Below are 26,264 nucleotides of genomic sequence, written 5' to 3'. Positions count from 1 at the left end.
TTTAAAAACCAGCAAACCTAGTCTTGAATGCCTCACAGAGTTGACTACTTCAGTTAGGGAAATAATCATTTTTTAAACTTCAAACTTTGAAAGACTACTTTTAACAATATACTAACGGGATTTTTATGATGAATCGATACAAAATGTTGACTCCCTAAAATGTATTTGCATAGAAAATGGAAAATGATCAGCTTGCTTTAATATCTCATTGCATTTTGCTTTCTCTTTACCTCTCTGCCCGACCTAGAAAAGCTAATTGAGGGACTCAAATCTCCTGACACTTCTCTTCTGCTCCCTGACCTCTTGCCTATGACAGATCCTTTTGGCAGCACTTCTGATGCTGTAATTGGTAAAGTCGTCATCTTCTGTTTCTTCAGTAATGCATGATGTGTGTGTCTATTTCAAGAATTATATCTAACTGGTTAACAGATCTCTAGTGAGTAGCCCTGGTGAGGAATGGAAATGCCACCAAGCCTTCTGCTGTTGGACGAGGCCTTGTGCTAACCTGGAAGCCAAGGCTATTTAATCTCCTTTGTTAGCACCTCAAATCAAGTGTTTTCTCTGTCTTCCAGCTGCACAACACTGTTATTTTTGCCTTGTTTTGATATCCTGAGATTTCTAGAGTGATGTCTTATGAATGAGGAAGGATGTGGGAAAATTCACACTTAGTTACAAAAGCTTCATGAAAAAAGTTGGTTTCAAGCTGGACCCTACCTTTAGCAGGGTCTTCTTTAGAAGGCCTCTCTACGTGCCAGGTATTAGTAACTGACACAACACATGCCTGGTGGTGAAGCCTCAGGAGTAGAAATTGGGGAAGGGACTTGGTCTGCTTGTCCTTACATTTCTCTGTGCTCCAACCACAAGGCAGGCAAGACCTACAAAATGCCCAGGACCCCTGTACTCCAGGGGTGCAAAGTCCTAGAACTCAGAGAGGCCACGACCCTGCGGAGAAATGGGCCTCTAGCTGGGGGATGTCTCATAGTGTGATACCACCACACTGCATCATGGGATGGGATTACAGATCGACTAGTGGCCTCTGCAAGGCACAGAGGATGTGAAAGGCTCCCAAGTTTATCCCTTGAGAAAAGCAAAATTAACAGAAGATATTAAGGTGCCTTTCAGTTTGTTTTCTGACATGGAAGAGATCTCCTGGATAGCTCTTATTCTGTATTTATCTATAAAAACTGAGAATCACTGGGACTGGCCACAGTGGTTAACTTTGCACAGACCTGCTCAATCAGTGAAGCCCAGATACTCAAAGCAGCAGAAATAAAGTAACTTCGGTGCTTTCCACCTCTCCTGAGACTGGCATTTTAGAAACCTATAGGAGAAAGCCTTGATAGAATTGTCCAAAGAACTTCTGACTGTCTTTCCCTTACCCATTATTCTCCTTTTTTAATGCTCTGTTACAAAAGAAAAAGCTGATGTTGCTGTTGAGAGTCTCATACCAGGACTGGAGCCCCCAGTGCCCCAGCGCCTCCCATCTCAGACGGAGTCTGTGACCTCGAACCGCACAGGTCAGTCAGGAGTCTCTGCAGCCGCAGGGACTGCTTGATGTGGTGAGCTCTCAGAGCAGTCTTTCCACCTGACAGATGGTCCGGGGTTTATTTTGCAGCCTGGTTAGTTCCTCCCAGAAGGGATGCCCTGCATTGTTGCAGTCCCAGCTTCTAGATGTTGAGTGATGTGTTTCCTCGCCAAAAAGCAGATTATGTTTTTGGAGTTCTTTGTAGAGTGATCCCTGGGCTTTCTCTGATTACAGTCTATCTTTATTCAGGATTTTTTTTCCACTGGTGGCAGATTCCTTCCACCTCCTTAATTAAAGAACTCTGCTGAGCTGTAAGGATGCCCTTAACTCCTCCAGGTTACTGAGCAGTCTCTCCCCTCTAACAGTGGTATCCATGGGGCTCATTTCTGGATGTTGACACCCTGTTCCTAGCACAGTGCTTTAATCATATAGGTGATTTGCTATTAAATTGTAGGCAAAGTTGAAATCTTTGCTGTTTCCAGCATTTCACCCTAATTTTTCCAAGTTCACTCCTAGTAGACTTCCTTAACTACCCATAAATACAGATTTGATAACCTTCCTTTTTTTGAGTCCATAATTACCTTGATAAAAATATCCGATCCTAACTAGGAATGGAAACAATTAGAAGTCTAGGAAGTATGAAAATTAACTCACCAGGTTAAAATAATTTAATAGGGTTTCCTTTCCTTGTGCTTACTTGGCTATTTTCTTCCAGAAAACTTTTCAGAAAATAATTCATGTGTTAAAATACTTAAACTCTGAATTTTGTCTTCTGTTCTTTATCTAAAAGCAAAATTATGTGTTCAAAGGAGCAATTCAGATTTAAAGAATACTGTTAGTAAGGGGCAAGGTCATTCTATTCTGCATAGGAATCTGTTTGCGGTCTGGAAAGAACTGTTTAATCATGTCATATTACACTAATAATAAGCCTGAGACAACCCCCTTCTAGTCAAATTGGTCACCTCATTCTATAGTGATTCTTTTTCCATGAATGTTTAGGGGAAGTTTAAGTGAAACTCTTTAGTTGAAAAGTTCTTTTTCCCAAATGGCATTTGCTGAAAAACTGATCTGCTAAAGTTTTATTGGCATCCAAATCACATATTTGCTTATCTAATAACCTCTGAGCAAAAAATTCTTCCATATTTATATATTAAGGTTAAGAGGAATACATGCTTCTGTAGATGAAATCCAGAGTGTTTAACGTGTTTCCTTTGGTTTTCTTTCTCCTGCCTTGGCTTGTTTGTATGACATGTACTGGTAAATGCGGTAACTTAAAGGCTAAGGTCTAATCTTGTGATATTGTTGTATGTGCCATTTAATGCCATCACTGACCTGGGATGCTGTTAATCTGGACTCAGATTCTCTCACCGGGGAAGATTCCCTGATCGATTGCTCTCTGCTTTCTAACCCTACTACCGACCTTCTGGAAGAGTTTGCCCCCATAGCGATCTCTGCTCCAGCCCATAAAGGTAAATGCTTTCTTCTTCTTGGACCCACATGTGTCCTTAAAGGAGAACTGAACACCTCCTGAAATTTTTCTTACCAAAAGTCTTTGCTAGTGAAGTGTTTTAACCACCTCCTTACGTGCAAAACTTGAGCTAGTATTCTCAGCCACTGTGTTATAGTCCCGCTCAGAAAGAATATTTAATAAGACTTAGACAACAGATTGGTGGAGGTCCGAGCTACATATCTTTGAAGTCAATTCAAGTAGATGGTTGAGTTGATTAACTACTGACTATAATTATTAATATGATACTTGTTGGCCTTAGAACTTAAAAATGTTTCATCAAATATGGTGTAACATTTTGGATAGTGATAAATAGGCACCAGTCCTCAAAAATTGAATTTGTAAAAGTTTTGAATTTAAGTTAACATTTGAGTCACAGTTACTTACAAGATTTCTCTTTTTAATCTACCATTTTCACTTCTTAGTCTTAGGTTAATACGTACTGGTTTTTAATTCTGCTGGACAGAAGTAGCTTGCATTGAGTTCTATTCTGTGAGTAGTTTGTGAAAGTCATAGGCACAGTGCCTGGCTTACTGTACACAGGCATTCACTAAACTTCTTTCTGTGCTTGGGTAGTGAATGTGATTTTCTAGAAGGAGCAAATACATAGAAAAGGAACAGTTTAGAAGTCCTTCTGAAGGAAATTCAAAAAGGAAGCCTCCCCAAGTTGACTGAAAAGTAATTAGCCTGTGGTTTGCAGTGGTAATAGCTGAGCTTTTGTTTTTACCCTTTATAGCATTCAAATGATTATGTTTTTTATAGAACATGTAGAAAGAAGTTACCTGTTTACCAAGTATGTCTGACAGGAGTGTGTCAGCGGCAACGTGTAATTACAGAGGAGCAGTACTTGCAAAATAGGCACTTAGCTAGTACTTGCTGGTAGGAGAGCCTTAATTAGAAGGGAGAAGAATATTTTAACAAGCTTCTGCTGGGAATCTCAGTGCATGTGATCCTGTGCCCCAACATTCCCTGAGGCATTAGAGGTAGATGAAAATCTATTTTCCCAATCAAAGGGCGGTGAGTCCTCCAAGAAGCACTTGTTTGCATTGTACATAGCGGTTGCTTTATAAGGAGAAACTACCCCAACCCATGGTTTTCAGTTTTTCAGATGTTGTTAGTCAGGCCTTTGTTTGTTCAGTAAAGAAGATAAATGACTAATCACTGTGCTTTTGTGAATTACTCACATTGAAGAAATACCTCACAGTAACTATAATTAATGATCTTATAATGGCAGAGAGAATTCATCTTATATCCCTTCTCCCTCATCATTTATGAAAGTCTTAACATGGCCAGCGCTAAAACCTTTTCTGCTATTTCCCTAAATTTTCCAATTTTGCTACATTTATTTCAACTCAGGAAAATAAGCATTTTCATCTTTAAAAAACTGCATTGATTGAGAAACAATTGGGAACTCTGTGCCTCTTACATGTTCTCTCATTTGCTAATCTCTGCTTCTGTTGTTTCTGCTTGTGTACTTGCATTCTGTATTAAGCTGCAGAAGATAGTAATCTCATCTCAGGTTTTGATGTCCCTGAGGGCTCGGACAAGGTGGCAGAAGATGAGTTTGACCCTATTCCTGTATTGATAACCAAAAACCCACAAGGTAAGAAAGAGAGGTTTGGGAAAAGAGCTTGATAGCAGCTCTCTACAAAATAGTGGTGTACCTTTTCTACAAGGGGAAAAAAGAGCAACATTTAATGAAGGATATTGGGGATAATGACAATCATTGTGGGCTGGACCAGTACAGACAGGTAGAGATACAGATACAGATAGAGATACTGATAGAGGTATCTTAAAGCCTGGCCATGTGTTTCTTTAGAGAGAAGAAAAGTATTAAATAGTTTGACCAAAAGATGCTTTTTCAAAGCATCAAGCCAAAAATAAGTGATCTTTCAGTCAGTGGAAACCTGAAGGCATATATCAGAAAAAGAACTGAACATTTTTTTTATCATGATTAGAACAATTTATAATAAATATTCTTCCCAAAGAGATTAACAATGGTGCTTTGATATAATTCGAATTTTTTGAATGTTTGTGGAACATACTTTTTCCTCTCTGATGGAGTCAAATCATTTGAACATGCCACAAAACATACATATTTTTAAAGCATGTTTTTATTGCAATGGTCTTAATAACTGTTGTCTTCCCAAAGCAAGATTACTGATTTTTACTCTATCAGGGAGATGATGCTATGTTGTCAAGAAGTTAGTATATAGCCAGCAGTTCTCAGGTAAAATATATATATTCATTAGAAAGGTGTCCTGCCTACAGGACGGTGTGCCACAGTGCCTGAGCCTTTTACGGGAGGTGGCGGATACCTAATTTATATGTTTAAAAATCAACATGTAAGAGTTTGCAAATGTAAATTGTTGCTTCTGTAGGGTTTTGTTTTAGTTTGGTTTTTCTCCTTTGCTTGCTCTGCACATCTAACCCTTAACCCTCTGTGTTTTGTACTGAATTCCTATCTCTCCACTTCCAGGTGGGCACTCTAGAAACAGCAGTGGGAGCTCTGAGTCCAGTCTTCCCAACCTAGCCAGGTCTTTACTGCTGGTGGATCAGCTCATAGACCTGTAGCCGTGACCCAGTAGCAGATGCAGTTCTGTAACCTTCATACCGTAATATACATTTTCATTACGGAATTATAAGAAAAATGATTTTTTTAAAAATCTGCAAATAAGGGGCCCTCTAGGCCTTATCTCCTACCCCTTGCCTTCTCCTATAGAAATGATAAGGAAAGAAAATCAGTTTGGCCCTCCAGATATTTCTTGGCCAGTTCCTCCCTGATTGTTTGCTGTGTTTTCTCATTACCCTTCTTCAATAGCATTATCTTAAATCAAGCACTAGATGCCATGAGCTTCACCTCAGACGGAATCAACTCCACCAAAAGCTTAACTGTAACTGAAACTAGTGAACTGACACCTTTGCCTCATTCTTGCTAGGAATGGCCTCCCAAATCAATCCTCCCGACCCGTCTCCTTTGGCCAGATGCTGATGAATGTGTTTCTCTGCTTTCGCTTTTTATCCTGCTGCATTATTATGAAGACATGGCTTCTTCGCTTGGTCTTAACTCTAGGCAGTAGCCTGGAGACAGGTGTGTGGTTTAAGAAAGGGTAAAACTGACTGACTGATGGTATATATTTGAAAAGACAAAGTGAGCCCAGCTCTAGCCAACCAACGTTGACCTTGTTTGATCATAGACTTAGCCAAGGGATTTTACACCCCATGCAACCTGCCCAGCATTCATCCAGCATTCTGGCTTCCATTGAACCGCAATTTCTCAGATCGGGAGATGTGACTGCAAGTACTTAAGATCCTTGGATAAATGTGTACATGATATAAATCCCAAATATTGCCATTCCTTTTCATGTTAACCATCCCAAGCCGGGATCTCAGAATTAGACCAAAACAAGACAATGGTGATAATATGATACCTTTTATTAGAAGACTTTTCATTGGGGGGTGGCTGGGGGAGGGGAAGGAATTGTAGCAGAAACAGATGTATTTTTCTTGTGATTTTTATTTTGAATCAAATACTGTAAATTGTGTATAAATGAAGATGCTGAATAGTTCTGTTTCCACTTGGCGTTTCAAGTCTGATATCAGGTGTCTGTACAGGGTTTTTGATCTCTTTCCCTTGTATAACTTTACACTGCAATCCTACAGTGTAACATATGGAATCATTTTGAGTAGACTTGTGCGTTGCTATAAGCTTTCAGCAGGTCTTCTGTCTTTGTAGAATAAGCATGTTGTTTATTTGCAGATATACAGAAATAAGTGTGCTGACAAGCTAGGCACAATTTGACTCTGGCTACTTACCTTTCTTTCTCTCTGATGTTTGATTGAAGGATGCAGCCAATGAAATGTTCAGTTGGTTTTCCTTGGCTTCCTAGATTGAAAAATAAAACAAAGCATAGTTCCTCACTAACCTTAGAATATTGTTCATAAAATAAATAAAGGACCTTGCACTGACACGACAACATGCCTCATGGTCACCCTCTGTATATGTCCTTACTGAGTTAAGTGTATTTTTTTTCCTTACATGGAAAGCAGTTTTCTAAAAATTACCCTTTTGAAAAGGTGGGCACAGAGAACCCCACTGTGGTTCTCTTCGTTGAGTGCCATTGTCCATGATCAGAGGGAAACTAAACTCTTAGTTGGTCAGATTTGTACAAATAAAATTCCAAGTCCATTTGCTTGTTTCTCTATCTGGTACTTTTGTTTCTTCCTCACATTTGCACTTTAAGGGAGGGAAAAAGAAAGTTGAACAGCAACAGTCTGCAAAACACTGCATGCACTTTGGAGGTCAAGGTTTGACCTCAGCAATGTGAGCGCAGCCTTTGAAAGGCATCAGAGAAAAAGTTTGAATCTTTCGGTCTTCCTTCTGACTTGAAACACTTCCCATGCCAACTGAAGCTACATGAGCTAAGTAAAGGCCTCTATGAGGATAATGGATCATTTCCAAATTGAGGAAGGCACAAGCCTTCCTGCTAAGGATTTAAAAAAGACATCTTTGACGAGCTCTTCCTGGTTGAATAGCAGTGAAAATGGGACTTAGCTTGCCCCTTTATGGACAGGAATATTATTGAAGATCAAAATTGTATTCTGTTTCCTGGACATAGAAAAAAATGTATAAACTAATGAAGGAAATGTTTATTTTTAAAATAAGAATAATGTTTTATGCCTACGTTTCTCAATTTGTTGTTTTTTCATACATATGTGTTAAAAATATAATGAATATTTAGTTTCTTGAAACCATGGAATGTATAGTTTAGAAATTAGGTGTCTCTAACTTATTCCTTTCATGTATTATCCTAATCACATTGAGATATATTATCTAGTCACCTGGCTCAATAGAGACCATTAATGAAAAGAGCAGACTAAAAGCCAGAGACTGGATGGAGGAAGCCCAAGGGGGACAATGACATGAAATTCTTTAGGAGTAGGGCCTCAGAGGGGAGAACTATTTTTCTGTGAAGGAATACAGTGAGTGAGCCAATAAATGGGGCCTTTTAATATATATATAGCATCATGCCTAAGCTAAAAGGGTTTATTTGAGATGAGTGTAGTGTGCTGATAATTAATAGACTTATGGAGCTGTAAAGGGGACCTTAGAGGTCATCATCTAGTCCACCCACTTCAGTTTACAAGTGTAGGATCTGAGACAGGGTAGTGGGAGAAGAGGCCTGGACAGGACAGAGCACCTGGAATCTCATCTTGACCTTTGCTAGTCACTGTCTGAGTTACTTCAGCAGGCGCATCACTTCCCAGAGCTGCTGTCCTTGTTTAGACAATGATGGGTTTGGACTTCATGGTCTCTAAGATTATAGAATTATAGGGCTCTAAGTATATATTATTAAGCTTTGGGAGGACTATGAAGGATTTATATATCCTGATGTTCTTCAGTTATCTAATGTAGTTCTTCCTGTAGCAGAGTTTACCTTTTAGAAAATTATAATGGGCTTTTACTAACCTGGGTTGCTCTTTCTTGGTTATCTGAATTAGAAGCCTAAATTATGACAGAGTTTTGGACAGAGATATTCCTTTTTTTAATATTACACATTCCCACGCATGCACACTCCCACACACAGAGTACAACAAAACAATATCAAATTTCGATTCTTTAAAAAATATATAATCAATGATCTGCTATATAAAAATGGATAAATACTGTAAGCATATGTGTTTTTTTAATTAGATATCTTATTATCTTAAAATTTATTTTTTTATTTTTCAATTATAGTTTATATTCAATTCTGTATTAGTTTCAGGTGTACAGCAAAGTGGTTAGAAAATCATATAAGCATATGTTTCTGATTTGCTTTTATTCCAATTGTGCAAGAGTAGAAAACATCTCAAATTATTATTTTTTCCCTTTAGAGCATTCTAATAACTAGATTGCCAAATTCAAGTCTCATTGTTTTTAAAAACATATCACAAGAGATAAGGCTTAAGTGGACACTTATAAATATGATTATAATTAAAGATCACTTTAGCAGACATATTGGAATTTTGACATCTAATTGAGTGTTGTTCCTTGGTTTTAGTTGGGAACCTAATACTTATCTTAATCATTAAAGTTATTTTTGAAACTGCTCTCCTTAGAAATACTATCAAGGAAGGTAATAAGGTATAAGAAAATCAGTTATTATTACCTAATTGGTATCACTTTCAGTACCTGAAAATAGGTGTGTGTTTTTTTAGTCTACTTTTTCTACCACTCTTGGTTCTGAGTGACATTTAGCTGTTTCCAAAGGCAAAATCACCACCCTAAGATCAAGAGTAGTTACTATTAAAGATAGTAAAGAATATAATCCACAGAACATTTCCAGAAAGAACCTTATAATGGAAAGGGACAATGATCATTCTTAACTTTCTTAATATTCTGAATAAGTGAACGACTGGTTTAGCCTGTCTTTAATGTAGTTTAGAAAATTGGAAGATACATATTTTTAAAATACCTCTAAAATAGGTTGTCACGTTGTTCAGTGTCATTTGATAATGAACTTGCCACTTAAATTATAATTATAAAACTTGGATTGCTAATAATTATAGGGGAACAAACAAAAAAAGAGTCTGTTTTTCTCAAGATGAAATGTTAATTATGTTTATAATACTTTTTCTCACTCTCCTGACCAATAATTGATCATTTTTATTTAAGTCAGCCCAATCTTCTCCCAGATCAGAAACAGCTTTGCTTTCAGCAGTGCTGTGGTAAGCAGGGGACCTTTGGGGTTGACCTCATCCCAGAGGTATGAAGATAATAACTTGTTCAGCCCAGCACACTGTAGATACCTTGGGCCAAAATAAAGTTTCCATGATGAAGTTTGTGAGCTCCATGAGTCTTTAACTTTCTCAGTTTATAAGACTATCCAGATACTATAGCCACTAACTTAGAGTTTGGAGATAAAAATGACAGGGTAACCCCATTTAAAAAAAGAAAAAAGAAAAGAAAAAAAGATAAGATTGTCCAAAATACTGAATTAAGCAAATTAGAGGCTGCCAGGCGGAACAGAGAAACTATCACATGAATTTTAAAATGGAATATTTACTGAGATACTCCAGATATTACAAAGCTATCTTTCATTCCCCTTTAGAGACTATACATTTATGAGCTGTTAGCCTTTTCCTTGTCCATGCTAGTAATGTTCCTGGATGTGCTTGGGTTTTTTGAGTCAGAATGAATCCTGAATGGCTTCCATTTCAAATAATCTGTAACAAGATACCATTTTGTTTCTCCTTGGTGTCCTTTCACTGAGGTGGGGGAGGGAGGTATTTTGGGTAATGCAAAGTTACCTAGTGGTGGTAGTTGCTAGAATGGAAGACACTTTCTTGGTTTCCACTTTGATGTAGTATCTGAATGTACTCTTTTCCTGCCAGTACTCTCTGCCCTATTGCACGCCCCTCCTCACGTGGATGTATATTTACCACAGGTCATTATCCCCGCTCTCCCAAGAAGACAGAGCAAACAGGTACATGAAGCTATCTTATGCAGTAAAAATGTGAAATTTGAACATTGCTACGCAAGTATTATATAAAAACAAGTCTGTAAACAAATTTCTTATGTAAACATACAGGGGAATAAAGACTTTATCTGTTCAAACAGGAGCATTGATGTTTAGAGCTATAAACAACTTAAAATAGCTGCTGTTTTCCTGAGCTGAAAACCCACTTTTGCAAAAAAGGATTGAAACACATTGTTGAGTGACAATAAGTACCTGCGTACAAGGGAAGTGTGGCCACACGTGAGAGACATGCTGAGGACATTTTAATGAGTCATGGCTATCCTGGCTCCACCTTGTGGTCTGGGAGAACAAAACCACGTGCGCCTGCATTTGATATGATCAGACACGGGGTTGTAAAATGGAGCACAGATTTGCAGCTATCCTCCTCTAATTTCATCTTTAATATACCCAGGCCAATTTAATTAAACATGTTATGTTGGCAACAGCAGTTTTTTGCCCAGGGAGAAATCTCTCCCATTTAATTGCTCCATTGGCTTGAGAAGCACAGCATCACTAGCCAATATTGGCTCCTAGCAAATCCCTTATTCCCCAGTCGTGGGTTTTAATGCGACTACACAGCATATGGTCAAACCAAATGCTTAATTTGATCATCTAAGCCAAAAGGTCATACAAGTTATTATAGAGGAAAGTGAAATTCGGGTTGTGTGTGATGTATTATATTAAGGAATAACCAGTCAGAAATTTAAGTCTTCACATTTTGATTTTTTAGAAAGCATGCTGATGACCTTCACTATGTCCACCTGATAAAATTTTCAGAATAAACCTTTCCCAAATCATTCAACACTCCTCATTGCTTTTGAAGTTAATTGAGAATTAGTGAGGATAGTTGCCAAGTCATCAAATATTTTTTGGGACTCCTTTCCTACTCTCTGAAGCATGTGAGCTCTTACTGAAATCTATATAATTTTGGAGCCTCAAAATAGACTAAAATGGAGTTTTGAAAAGTGTGCTTAACCTTAACCTGGCACACAATCCTACGTCAGAGCAAGAAAAAGAAATGTTTTGACTTGTTGCTTAATTTAATGTGCTCAACCAAAATAAAAAGAGACATGACCTAGTTCGAGGAATTAGAACAAAATGCCCTACCTTAGGCTTCTTGATGAGGAAGACCCTGTGCAGACAATGTGGTCAGGTCCTGGCCTTAACTCCCTCCCCCCTCCCCCCCAACAACTGTCTATCTTTATTGAGCTCTGTGGTTGTGGGTAAGGACATCTGCTGTGCATGCCATTAATTACCAAAGGAACTGGACCAAGGCGTGAGGTTAAATTAGTATAAACCCTTTAATTGCTAGTAGGCAGACTACTTCGCACATGTTTCCTGATGGTGCAAGGCTATCTTCATACACAGACCGTTCACCTTGAAAACACGTGTTTTCCCTACAAGAACACACTCATGTTCCAAAAAAGACCTGTAACTCCCAACAAAACTCAACGTCTACCTTCTGTTTACAGCTATCTAGAATCTCTCTTCTTGACTACTCTGTTTCTTGTGCTGTCACCATCAAAATTCCCTGAGGGAATGTGGTTGTCTGTGCTTTTCTGTATCCATCAGCATTTTTTTGGTCTGCAAAGTGCCAGGCTTGGAGAATTGCAGAAGGTGTTTGCTCTCTGCCTTGATCACACTGCCCCTCTACTAAAAAGAATGGACAGGTTGAGGGACTTGGCCTTCTCAGGAGAAACCTTCACATGTATCTTTCCAATCCTGTAAGCAGATTCATGCTGAAAGAGATATGAAGCAGTCTGGCCTTGCTTTGAAGGACAGGAGACCGATTTTCCCTTTGAACTTTATGTTAAAGCATTTTTGTGGCTGTGTGTGTGAATTTTAAAAGCTGTTGGAACTTTAAGTATGATTTTCCCATTGCACCATGAAGGGTATAGAATATGCTCTAAGTTGGTAGGCTTCCATTTGACTTGACTAAGAACCCACTTTTTAACAGAAGTAATTTTGATAAATCTGGCATGTTCTTCCATCCTGTCCAACTCTGGAAATGGCCACCCCTGATTGGTACTTAGGTTCTCAAAATGTAATCGAACACTGTGGGCATCCAACGTGACCCAGGTTCTATAGGTAACTGCTTTGGGACAATCTCTGCACACAAATATATTTCACTGAATTTAATTTAAATTTCCCCAAAACACTAACTCGGGCAAACTAGTGTTCATTATTGATCGATATGATGTCAGAATCAGTCATTGGCTTGACTAAACTTGCCATTTTTTTCCTAAATGATATTTTGTTCTCCCACAGAACCAGCTTAATAACATCAACTTTCAGGGTAGATTTGGAAGTTAAGAATTTGTGCCTTAGTTTTGGCAACTGAAAATATGCGCATCTGATGCTGTTAGAAAGTGATTCAAAGAGTGGGGGGGGCAGGGGGCTCTCATACCACTTTGCTTGGCAAATCTTATTTTAGAAAACTTCTCTTCTCCCTTTCATTTGAACTTCCTCCCAGAAATCATCATCTGGGAATCACTGTGACAAATCTAATATCAGTAAACTTGCTTGAGAGGTTAGGATTATGTCTTTCCACATAGATTGCAAGGGAGACGGTGTTCCATTTATTTCCTATCCCCTAATGCTTTCATATCATGCAAGTGCATATATTAAAGCTGTAAGACAAGGAAAAATTTATCCTCTTCAAAATAAACTTATTCTTCAAATGCTATTCAGAAAGCCATTGCACCAGTATAGAATTTAACTTCAAGACTCTGATGTGGGATTCATCAAATGCATTTCAACTGTTAGAAAGGGAAACAAAAAGGAGGGGGAGGACACCTTTTGTTTCTGGAAACAATATTTAAGGTCAGAATTATTTACAATAGAAACACTGCTCAAAAGTTATAGGATTCAGAAGAGTATAGTATTTTTGTACAGTATCTTCTAAAATGTTCGGGTCTCTCTCTGCAACTCTTTACAATGTAATAGCAACTGGTTTCCCAATAAACTGATTTTGATGCTGCTTCAGCTGTGTTCTGTGTGCTTACTTTAAGCAAACTTAAAGGGGAATGTTGTTAGCAGAAGTTTCTATGAGCAAATGGTTTGTATAGAAGGGGAGAGGACTACTGTGTGGGGTTGGGATGATTGAATTACCTCTGTACAGAGGTTCCAAGTCATCTATAGAATCCAAATCTTTTTACCAAATGTTCTTATCCTGGTGGGTTGGGAAACCCATGATGAAATGATACCTTTACCCCCAACCACCCTTTCTCTGGATTCTTCTTGCTTAGTTACATATGCCTTTTTCCTGCCCTCTTGCTAACATGTGCCCAATGACATACTTCTAACCTGCTAATATTTCTTGGAAGGTAAGCTCTCTTGCATTCTGATAATTGTCTATTTGATGTTAAAAGCCAGAGCACCCTGAGGCACTTCTACTAGATAGAAATAGACTAGTATATTAGAATTTGCAAATACTTCTGTAATTTCCTATACATTTTACTCTGTTTAAAGAAATTTAAGATGGAATCATTTAAACAGAGGAGATCTTTGCTAACTTAAAAGACAGAAAACAAAATTCCAGGGCTACTCCAGCTAAAGTTGAAATTTAATATAATTTTGCTTATGTCTCCTCCCCCGAGAAAGTGCCTTCAGTATTCCTGTTTGAGGTACTTTTATGTCAATCAGCAAGTAAACTTGCATTTATCTAGCAGCCGTGTTTTGCTGCTGTTTGGGGGCAAAGGATGGGTGTCCTCAGATACCGGCAGAGCATGACCACATGTCAGATACTGAACTGAATTTGTCCCCAGACAGTATTTCTGCATACTCCAGAACCATCATGGTATACGTGAAGATGAGTGGCTGGGTTTGTTTTCATTCCATCATGTGCCAGTGCCAGCTAGAGCAAGTGTCAGTGCCTAGCCCCGTGAGTAGGAGCATTGCGTAGCTGCACTAAATGTCTGTGTGCCTAACGTCTTCATCTCCTTTCCTGTACATTGTGCTTATCATGTCCCAAAATGTGAGACAGTGATTGGTTGTGTTCCAGTTTGTGTGCAGTTTCCTTGCCTGACTTATTTTTCTGTTTTTCCTTTTCCATGTTCAACATCTATTATTTGGTTCCATAATGTTACTGCCGTGGGTTGACCATTAAATGTTCCACGGAGAATTGAACCAGCTGCGCATTAATTCTGCATTTTGTGCTTTTCTAGGTCTCCAGAGAGAGCCCAACCCCTGTCCTGTAATAACTGTAGAGCACTTTAAAGAATCAACAGGCGTTAAAGGCCTTCCCCTGTATCCAGACCCCTCCAGAGTACCTGACACAAAAACACAGAACAATTTAGAATCTGACTACTTGGCCAGAGATGGCCCTTCAAGCAACAGCTCATTCCACAGCAGCGAGGAGGAAGGGACTGACCTTGAGGGGGACATGCTAGACTGCAGTGGGTCTCGCCCTCTCCTCATGGAATCTGAAGACGAGGATGAGAGCTGCAAGCCTCTGCAGGGGAAGCTGGGAGGAGCCATTCCATTCGCTCAGCCAGAAGTCTCTACTGAGCCAGCAAAGGCAGTGCAAGGTGGAAAAAAGAACCAGTTTCAAGCCCCCACACAACCAACCACTGATGGTGTTGGTGAGCCAGATGTTTTTGCCACAGCCCCCTTTAAGAGCTCAAGGGTTCCAACGGACGAAATGGACATTTTCTCCAAAGCCCCTTTTGTCTCCAAGGGCAGTGTGGCTCCTTCCCAGCCAGAGGAGGCGGATGTGTTCTTAAGAGCTCCTTTTACCAAGAAGAAAAGTATGGAGGAGGTAACAGTTGCCCAGAGCGCCTCCCAGGAGTTGCCCACACAGGCCGGTCTTCTCAGTCAGACAGATGAGGTCGCTCAGCTCTCAGGCCTTGACAGAGCAGTGTACTCCTCTGTCCGATCTCAGTATTCCATGGCTGGTTTTGCCCAACAATCCAACCTCCCCTCCCATTCTGTACAAGCAGCAGACCATCCTGACAGCATCTCACCCAGGGGAGCCTCCCTGGAATCTGGGGGCCACCTTAACGACAGAAACAAAGGACTTCAGCCTCAGAAAGAAGCTGCCTCGGGCCCCATGGCTGGCAAATCATTCCGTCCCCAGTCTTTATCCAAATATTCCCGTCACTATAGCCCAGAAGATGAGCCAAGTCCTGAAGCCCAACCCATCGCTGCCTACAAAATTGTTTCGCAAACCAACAGGCAGTCCATAGCTGGCTCTGTTTCCATCACATCCCTTCCTTCCAGGACTACGGAGCTGCCAGCTGCTGATCCTTTTGCTTTAGCACCCTTTCCTTCAAAATCAGGCAAGCAGAAACCTTAGGAGCAATACTTGAGCCTTAGGCCTCTGTGTCTGCCCCACCCTCAGTAACCCACCACATCACTCCCAGCTGAGCCTTCCTAAGAAGAAATATATCCATTATGATCTTTCAGTTCCCTGGGTCAGAGGCGGATGTCAGTCAACAAACTCAGTTGCAGTGATACTTAGTCAAAACCCCTTTAAGTATGCTCATTTCTTTTGTTTATATTGATTTCTGGACTTTCAGGCTTTTCCATCTCCAACTCTACCCAGAACTCGGCTTTCTTCCCTCCTTCCCCGAAACTGGGATTTTTTTTGTTTGTTTCTTTAAAATATATTTTTATTGAGTTCAGGAAGGGAGAGAGAGATAGAAACATCAATCATTGACCGCTGCCTCTTGCGCAATCCGTGCATATTCCCTTGACCGGAGTCAAACCTGGGACCCTTCAGTTTGCAGGCCAAAGCTCTATCCACAGAGCCCAACCGGCTAGGGCCCCAGAATCTGTTTAAATCCAGAAATAATTTACTCCAACCCCAAAAGGGCCATGTTATTGCTAGTTTTAATTCCTGCAGTCCTGTTCTGAGTCATGTCCATTGAGGAATTGAGATTAGTCCCTCCAGGACATAATACCCTTGAAAAGGGGATATTTCTGGAAAGAAATGCAAGATAAAAATCCTGGACCTCAAGAGGAAGTGTAAGCCTGCAGATATAATCATTCCTGTAAAACCAGCAGCTCTAGGATTCTCTGCATCTGTTTCTGAGTCTGTGCCAGCCAGGCTGGCCCTCACACATGTGTGTCTGTGGGTATTAACATGTGTCAGATCTTTTCCTATGTAGAAATGCAAACGGATGAGCTATCTGAGCTCATGTCTCATAGTGTTGAGCCTTCCCTACATCCTCGCTGCTTTGTAAATCAGTATGAGTGCACAGGTGTGTGTGTGTGTATGCATGTGTGTGCACGTGTGTACATGAGCATAGGAAGCATTTTTTCTTTAAGATAATCTTGCCCCACAATCCTACCTCCACAATCATTTACTAGCATTTGTCTCCTACACTAACTGATATTTTTATTTAGTTTTTTTCTCGTGGTAAAATTTATTTCATTGGAAGGTATAAGAAAATCCTGCTGAAACAGGTTTCAGAGTAGATTTCTTTTTCTTCACAATTTTTTATTTGTGATTAACAAATTCCATTTACCTGGTCATGAAAAATTAATTATTTTTCTACATTTCCCCCTCAGAACAATAGAAAAGAGCACCATGTTACAGTTTCAGTCACTGGGTATGTGATCTTAAAAAGTACTTCAAAAACCTTAGGTCTGAGCACTCCATGCTGTCATTATGGAATTAAGTAATCATGAGACTAGGCTACAAACTAGATTTGCTTGCTTGCTTGTTTGTTTGTTCCAAATCCTTGCCATTTTTCTCTACTGCCTCTTAAAGGAATGTAAATCTAAGACTTGTAAGTAAGTTTGTTTGGGAGAATGGAAAAGAGCTGAATCTGTTAGCCATGAAAACTTTTATTCTCTCTTTAGATGTTGAAGTAAGCCAGATAGATGACTGACTTGTGTTTTTGAAATGTTTTCTCTTTCTGGAAAGATCTGACTCATTCCTAGCTGTTTTCATACCCTTTATTATTAGTGTCTTAAGATGAAATTTATGTCTCAATGGTAAGGCTTCTGCTGAGGAAATTCAACTTAATGGGAAGAGTTGCTACACCATGTTTCAATGTGAAAGCTTCTTGTGACTTATAGTAAATGTTAGGGATTTTTTTTCCCCATTAGCTGGAGAAATTGGGGAAGTTGCTTACCAAACAAAATTAATGATTTAAGAATTCTTAGAAATTCATCCAAGAATCAAGCCTGAATTTGTCCAGTTCTATTGCACTTGATAAGGTGTGAAGTTTTTAAATTTAAAGTTCATGGATCTTGGCAGTAAAATAGGAACAACTGCTTTTTAAGACTTTTTCTAGTTTTGTCTCCACCTATTTTAAATGACCAGGTTAAAGGATAAAGTGAAATAATTGGCACTGGATCAGAGCTACTAGCAATGGTTTTTCCAGCTGAGGTTTCTTTGTGCCAGAAATGAATATCTTTCACTTTGTTAGATGTTAAATGTTTATTCTAAGACTTTTCTTTCTCCCGGTGATCATTTCTGATTTTTCTGTGTAACAGTGGATGCAAAATTATCTTTCCAGTTGGATGAATTCGTTTTAGCTAATGCATATGGAATTTTGCACCCCAAACTCCTCCCCTTGATATTATCAATTAAATCCTTCAAAGGCAAGAGGATAGAAATATTCAGGAGAGTTGTCACCCCAAATCAGAAACTCTTAGAAAGTAGACCATTATTCTAACTCACTCTTCCAAATATTCAGGCTTACCACCTCTCTAACAGCCCTTCAAATGTTTTTCTTTTTTTTTTTTTTTTTATCACATCCTCCTAATCAAGTAGCCATTTTAATCCTCAAGATAAAATCAATAAAATCATGGTGGTTTTTATTATGCACTTGAATCCTTTGTCAACCATGGGCTCGTAACCTGTTTTTCTCCTCACTGGAGACTTATGATGGTTAGAGACCCTAAATACCTTTTTGAATGGGAAGTGAATAAAAACACATACAAATTACTGTTGTATTGTTGCTGATACATGAAAATTTTGTGACTATGGGATTATATTAATTATTAGCTTGCAGCTAGTGAATTCTGCAGTCATCTACTTTGGATCATAGAAGGTAAATACATCCCTGAAAGGTAAAATGTTCTTGCCAGAGACCATCCTGCATCTGGAAATTTGGAAAATGTAGTTTAAGGGAACCAGGAGTGCTCAGGGTGCTTTGAATTAGTAGTAACTGCATGTTTCCAGCAACTACACTGCAATATGTTAATATTAAAGAGAAAAAGAAAATGTGTAGTCAACAAAATGCGGCACTTCTTAGTTTGTTTCATGTGTTCCTTGCCTTGCACATCTCATAGGAAATGCAGGAACTTGTGACCTTTCTTTCATTCAGTGGAGCATATTGAGCCAGAATATATTCGGAATAAAGCATTGAATCACACCATGCACTAATTGACTAACAGGCACTGTTGAAATAATGAATTATCTTATGTGTGGTGAAAAATAGTTCACATATCTGTTTCTTGTGCTTACAGACAGCCCTGAGCTCCAAAATCCTTATTAGATTAGGAAATGGAATGAACAAAATGCGTGGCAGGACCTAAGGGTATCTAGGTCAGTAACTCTATTTCGTTTGGGGCCCATTCATTGTTGAGTTGAAATTTTCACGTGTGTACGTTAGTGAGTATGTGTTTACATTCCCATATTAGCTCTGAGTTTAATTTGGTAACTAAGATATTTCTTTCTAAACTCCAGGAAAAAAACAGTATTTTATTGACCCATTATTTAAGTTTTAAAATACGAGTATATCAGTGTTTTTAACATGTATGTATGATATTCAACAGACATTTCACGGACTCATAGCAGGTTTATATAAAATAAGTGTAATCACCAGAGTGGTTTGACAATAGGAATTCAATCGTGCTGTATTTGATTCCATAAAGAAAAGTCACCAAAGCCTAGATCCTGTAATATGTATAATTATGTCAAATAGGAAACTTTACCATATAGAAAACTAGAGAAGGGTAGGATCAAGCTCTTTTCACAGGAAGGATCTGACTTAAAATGGAGTCACTTTAATAAATTTTATTCTCTGCTATGTCTTTGGAATTGAAATTGGAGAACATATGCCAATCAACTGTGGAATGGCTGCTGACCACACAGATGCAGTTTTTGAGAAAACTGCCAAGTTTCTGAAAAATATGGAACCCAGATTACTTCGATTAAAGGTACATAGGAGAGCTGCTGAAAGGGCCACACCTTCTAAGGAGGCAGGAGCACCTTGTAAGCACCACAGCCACCCATGAGTTCTGATCCTTCAATCTTGCCTGATGGAGTAAACATGAAGATTTTAAATGAAATTATGTAATATGAATTCTTAGTGTTTCCAATGCCTTTGTTAACTTGTAGTTTGTTTGTTCTTTTTTGTTTTGAACCACCAGGATACTTGCAAACTTGTGACTTGTGAAGTTCACTTAAGGGGGAATTTCAAAATGCTTGAAAATAAAAAGTAGTATCAGGTTGGGAGTTGTTTTTGTGTTCTTTTGCTACAAAATAAATTTGCTAGGTTGATGAGAACAACAAGCTGGCTCAGCGTAGATGTGGGAATTTACACTGGGCATGTATTGATTCTCAGAATGCCACCTTGCCCTCTGACTTCCTGGTCCTATCTGCCTCGTTTGCAGCTTGTCTTTTATTAGAAAACAGGCCTCCCACATGTGGTGCCCAGGATCCCATCATCAAAATGCTGCCAGACATAGCTTTTTCCTGCTCTTTCTTTACCCTGCAAGTCTTCCTGGCTCATTTTCCTTGTTCCTGTTCCCACTTCATTTCCTCACATGTCATCCCCCTATTACAACCATACCAATAAGTGTTTAAGAGGTATGAATGAATATTATGTTAATTTTTATTTGCCTCCCTTTTTACTGTAAACAGTTTCTCCTTACATTTCAGCCTAGCCTGTGATAATCTCACCACACTGGAGTAATTCACAAAATAAGAATGAAATGGCTCACCTTCCTCATTTCTTATGGACTAGAAGAAAGGATGAAGGAAGGTTGGCAAGACCCCAGCCTTACTCTGTGGAAACAACCCAAAAGTATCTATTCACCTTGATCTAACATAGGTCCCAGAATGCCCTAGAATGCAGGGGCAAGTTTATGTGTGAAGGGACTCTAGAATAGCTAATGTTAACCAACCCACTGGTGGCCTAGTCCAGTATTCCCATAACTTATAATTACATAAGAAATTTAGTCTGAGCTACTTCACAGCAATCTCAATATGTCTTGAGTTTATACTAACAATGTTTTGTTCTTGAAATCTAGTCAATGTTATCTGCATTGCATTGTAATGTACCAGTATATACATGTTAAAGGGATCTGTTTGATTCCTTTGGGTAAGGAATTACAGAAATGGTTTTTACCAATGTCAGTTAAAGTGAGCCTTTGAGAGTGAAAGAAGATGTAGCCTTTTCACTCTGAAACAACAAGTCAGGTGTATTCTCTGAGTCTACCAAAGACTCCTATTTGGGAAATGTGAATATAACGTATGTGTATATGCGCGCGAGTGTGTGTGTGTGTGTGTGTGTGTATCCCATGTTTTCTGCCATGGTGTTAAGACCTCCTAATAAAGGCATCCAAAGAATACCAAGAGGTGACAGTGGATATTTGGCATGAGTAAATTTGGTTCCATTTGCCAACAGCTCTCTGACTCTTATTAGGAAACAGTCCTCCCATGTGTGATGCCCAGGATCCCATCATCAATACGCTACCAGACATAGCTTTTTCCTGCTCCAAATTTGGGGAAATAACAGTAATATTTGAACTTTAATGAGCTTCACATCCATGATTCAGGGAGAATTGGTGATGGGCTGAGTTCACAGAGATGATGTTCAAAGAAGATCCAGGCATCCAAAAAGTTCTGAGTAAGAACTAAAGTTGTTCTACACAAGGCTGGGAAAAAGCAGCCATTGTCAGAGCTTCATTTCCACAATAAGCATGTTCTTCTCATCCACGAGAATGAAATTTGGTAGTTTTGTCCTAAATTCTTGGCTCACGTATAGTGTTGGGAGGAAAACTGACCAGAACACTACCAGGCCTGCAAGATAATACGTTGAAAGAGGAAATGTTTCAGGTCATTTTTTAGGAACTGGAAACCAAATACAGGCCGTGGACCATGCTTATTCCATGGGGAAGAGGTGCACTTCCTCTGCTGGCTGTATTTTGAATTGACTGAATGAGGAGGTTGACCCAGCCGAAAGGAGTATTGAGGCCATCAGATCTCAGAAAACAGTATGTGCATGCAATCTCGAGGCTGTGAACATGAAAAAGGAAGGGGAAAGACAATTATAAAGTCAATCTTTGTTTTTGCAATACCTCTCATTTGCAGACTATTGGATTTATGTTATTGCACTCTTTGTGTGATCTATCTTATGTATCTGATAGTTTTTATGAATAATTGAGTTGTAAACTCCTATATACTTTATTAAAGTGAACCTAATTAAAATAACTGATCTATACTTTGTATTTTTTTATGTCAAATCTTCCTGGGATTAAAAAGCTCCATAAATGCCGGGGCAGTGTGGCTCAGTGATTGAATATAGATCAATGAACCAGGAGGTCACGGTTTGATTCCCAGTCAGGGCACTTGCAGGTTGTGGGCTCAATCCCTGGTAGTGGGTGTGCAGGAGACAGCCCATCAATGATTCTGTCTCATCATTGATGTTTCTATCTCCCTTCCTCCCTGAAATCAATACAAATATCTATATATTTTAAAAAGCTCCACAAGTACCTTTCACTTTAGTACCAAGCCTAGTTTTATATTTTTAAGTTTCAAGAACAATGGTTGGTTGGTTGCTTTCTTGCTTTCCAATGCTGTCATTGTTATTTCCTGAGATCTTTCTATTCCACATGTTTTATGGAGAAATAAATTAAATAATACAAGATAATCAGGCCATAAAGACCAAGCTGGGAAAACAACAGAGCTCCCTACTATGCAAACTCCTGTGAGTGTCTAATATGTCTGTTATCTGAATGTGAGCTGCATTAACCTGAAGAGGTATTAACATAAACTAAAAAAAGAAATCTTGGGGGATGGGGAATGCATTATACTTAAGAATTTTTAAAAATCTCCACTGTGGGAAAAAACCTGCCTGCCTATTTCCTCTCCAAATTTGGGGAAATAATAGTAATATTTGAACTTTATGAGCTTCACATCCATGATTCAGGGAGAATTGGTGATGAGGATCCAGGCATCCAAAAAGTTCTGACATAATATGCATGCGTAAAACCAAAGTTTGCTACATTTTCTGAGGATTTAAGATTTGATTCATTTATCTTTAAGTATAGTTCTATAATGTGCAGTCCTTACACTTTTTCTGTTTTAAGTTATGATTAACCAAAAGCACAGTTTTCCTTAGCTATGACTCTGGCTGCTTTGGTGGAAGCCCTTGCAGATATATCAGCCCCACTGAAATGCAGGAGTCAGAGCTTTCTGCAAAGATGGACAGAGCTCACCTGTCTTAGCCCTGCCTTTCTTGTAGGGAAAGTCAGAGTTAGAAGCTCCAGCTCCTACGGGGTGGGCTCCTTTGCATTCACCCTTTCATGGCTCACTTTTGCAACCCTGAGACTGGTTGATAAGAGACCAACCAGGAAATAGCTCTTTTGGATTGTGTGTATGTCTTTTTTTTTTTTTTATGTGTTGCTTATATTTTATTGATTTTTTACAGAGAGGAAGGGAGAGGGATAGAGAGTCAGAAACATCGATCAGCTGCCTCCTGCACACCCCCCACCGGGGATGTCCCTATAATCAAGGTACATGCCCTTGACTGGAATCGAACCTGGGACCCTTCAGTCCGAAGGCCAACGCTCCATCCACTGAGCCAAACCGATTAGGGCTGTGTATGTCTTTTTAGCTTTAAATAAAGTGTTTAACAGAGAGAGAGAGACAGACAGACAGACAGACAGACACGGAGACACCAAAGAAGAGATGCCCTTATATTGCCCCTTAATAGAGAACCAAGTGGGAAGAACCAGGGTGAGACCCAGGAAAAAGCCATGAGCAGATAGATGGTTTTGACCTATTTCTCTGAATTTGGAGACAAAAATATTTTCCCCTTCTGTCTTACATACTTTTCCTTGAGTTTATCTTTCCTTATATTGGAGTAGTAAGATATAGAAGACTTAAGTTAGCATGTTATCTTACCTGGAAGGAGACCAAGTAATTCTTCAACCTGCTTTTATATAATTTTAACCAAGAGGCCCACAAGGAATCCAAGTATTCCCTTCAGAAGACAGCCAAATTCTCCATTGCTGATGTATTGGCACCAAGATCATCACTAAATATGGAATTCCCAAAATCAGATACGGTGAAATTAGCAGTTCTATGAGCTCCCCCAAGTCTCTTCCTGTTTTTGAGCAGGACCTTTTGATCCCAAAGACCTACTTAGTTTTTCACTCTTTAGAGAAACCTTGGGAATTGGTCAGTTTTCTCATATACTAACTAAAAATTAAATCTTACCCATCAGCCTTTATTCAGTCAGTTATAATGAACATTACCAGCAGATATATTCAAAACAGCTAAAACTGCACATGTTTAAAAATTAATTGAAGAATGAAATCTTGACAAAATTTAAGTGAAAATTTTGGCTTGGGAAATTTGAATTTAGCAGGTATAGTGGCCACAAGAGAACTCAGTAGCAGAAGATACCATTGGTAAAATTTGAAATGAACTCCAAATTGACAATAAATATCTATTATAAGTGTATAAAAAAACTGGATCCCAATGAACATAATTACAATAAAATGTAAATGCACTGCATAGTAAATTGATCCAAGAATTAAGTTGGCTTAATGGAGTTGCTTCATAGAATTTCTTGATGAAAATTCACCATTGTTAGCCCAGTTTGTTGTTTTTATTAATCCTCACTGAGGATATTTTTCCATTGCTTTTTAGAGAGAGTGGGAGGGAAGAAGGGAAGGGGGAAGAGAGAGAAACATCAATGTGAGACTCTCACATCCATTGGTTGCCTCCCACACACCCAGTGCACGGGCTAACGCTCTAACCACTGAACCCACCAGCCAGGGCCCAGTTAGAAATTTATGATCAGATCACCTTGTGAGGTTACTTTCATAGGACTTCTATTTTTGTCCACACTCTGTGATCATCCTCCCCAAAACCCATAATCCCCATCTACCCAAGTAAATAATATCAGACAAATCCCATTGAGAGACAGTCTACAAAATACCTGACTGGCACTCCTTAAAAACTGTTAGTTATCAAAACCAAGGGAAGTCTGAGAAACTGTCACAGACCAGAAGACGCTAGGAGATATGACAAGTGAATATAATATACCCCACATAGGATCCCGGAGCAGAAAAAGAACATTAGCGGGGGAAATAGTAAAATGCAAATAAATTGTGGAGTTTGATTAAACTGCCAAAAGAGATTAGCAAGAGAAAAGAGATTTTTATTCACATACTTATACAGTAGTTCACAGAAAAATATGACTCATGGGGGCAGTAAGAATTTGGGGCTTATACACCGTGGCTGGGGATGGAGCCTGTAACCAAAGTACAAGGTTTGTGCCCTTGACCAATATCGAACCCGGATCTTTCACTCTGCAGGCTGGTACTCTCCACTGAGCCAAACCAGCTAGGGTAAAACTATCTTATTTTCCATCTTACTTTCAAGTATTAAAAAAATGTAGCCAAGTCTTTAAAATTCCCATCTTACATCTGCCTTAGGGCTCCCCTCCTCCCCCTAGGTTGGGCTCAGAGACTGCCTCCTTCTCTTCTACACCTGCCTCCAGCCAGTTGGGGCAGGAGGAGGGTCTGGGGATCAGGGTGCAGATTCCTTGGTTGGGATTGACTGTGGCTTTCTGCACTGATCCCCAAAGGGTCCTGAGGCGGGAAATAATTTGGCATATTTAAGGAACTGAAAACATCCAGAGGAGGGAAAAGGGAGAGAGACTGGCAGTTTGCCCTCCAGCACCTCTAGGCACACACAGGCACAAATGATTTTACATAAAGGGGATCGTACTACATGTGCTGTTACCAACCAGTTTTGTTTTTCACTTAATGTAAATGACCAAGAATTGGCAAAGTTTTTTTTTTTTAATCCAATTTATGCAAGGGAGAGAAAAAAATGTTGGTGGCTGCTTGAAATGCTAATTAGTATAAGCTTCCCCAAATGAAGTGTGTCAGTCACAAAAGAATGGGAAGAGAAGAGGGCCTGGAATGAGGTCCCCAAAAGCACCAACATTTAAAAAGTGGGCAGATGAACCTCTGCAAGGGAGAAGGGGAAGGAGTAACCAGAAAAGTAGTAGGGAAAATTGGCAGTTGTGGTGCCAGCGAAGCCCAAGGAACATCATTAAAGGGAGAGAGACAGGAAAGGTAAAAACTGAGAAGATCCTTCGGTGCAGCAACACAGATGTTGTGGAGATGATGTTCCAGGGAGTCTTTTAAGGCAGTCACTGAGCTGGGTCTGGAGGCAAGCAGGATCCCACAAATGGCAGTGGGGCAGGGGTCGGGAACACCATTCCAACCACAGGACCAGTCGGTGCAAGAGCAGGACCCAGCGAGTAAGAAAAGCGAGACTTACTTAGGGATTTCTTCCCCGCTCCCCCGCTCCCCCGCTCCTTGTCCATCCAGGCTTAGGCAGTGAGGTAGGCAATGGTAGCAAACAGCCAGGCGCAAGCCCGCCCGGCTCACCCGCAGCAGCGCCGCCTACGACCGGTAGAGTGCGCTCTCCACTGAGCCTGTCCGGCTCGCGGCCGGACTGCGCCTGCGCGGGGCTTGCGCGGCTCGGCCGAAAGGGGAGGCCTGTCCCACGCCTGCGCACTCG

General features: G+C 39.6%; 1 protein-coding gene across 11 annotated transcripts in view; it reads left to right on the top strand.

Annotated features, from left to right (window-relative positions):
- AAK1 (AP2 associated kinase 1) overlaps positions 1–19,943 on the top strand; it is a 137,474-nt gene extending 117,531 nt beyond the window's left edge. For 3 of the 11 annotated variants that reach the window (XM_070429394.1, XM_070429391.1, XM_070429390.1), the window contains 4 exons: positions 248–349; positions 1,416–1,517; positions 2,884–2,994; positions 14,701–19,943. In XM_070429394.1, the coding sequence (XP_070285495.1) occupies positions 248–349; positions 1,416–1,517; positions 2,884–2,994; positions 14,701–15,830 (1,445 nt within the window). In that variant the 3' untranslated portion in view covers positions 15,831–19,943. Of the gene's footprint in view, positions 1–247; positions 350–1,415; positions 1,518–2,883; positions 2,995–4,524; positions 4,636–5,511; positions 13,515–14,700 lie in introns of those variants that run through there. The other 8 variants (XM_070429398.1, XM_070429396.1, XM_070429395.1 and 5 more) reach the window with 5 other exon arrangements.
- The last annotated feature ends 6,321 nt before the right edge of the window (positions 19,944–26,264 follow it).

Source organism: Myotis yumanensis, unplaced genomic scaffold, assembly GCF_028538775.1.
Source record: "Myotis yumanensis isolate MYYU_CA2020_CCGP unplaced genomic scaffold, mMyoYum1.0.hap1 SCAF_11, whole genome shotgun sequence".
NCBI lineage: Eukaryota > Metazoa > Chordata > Mammalia > Chiroptera > Vespertilionidae > Myotis > Myotis yumanensis.
The sequence above is the reverse complement of the archived record's forward strand: the minus strand, read 5'-3'. Positions and strand labels throughout refer to the sequence as shown.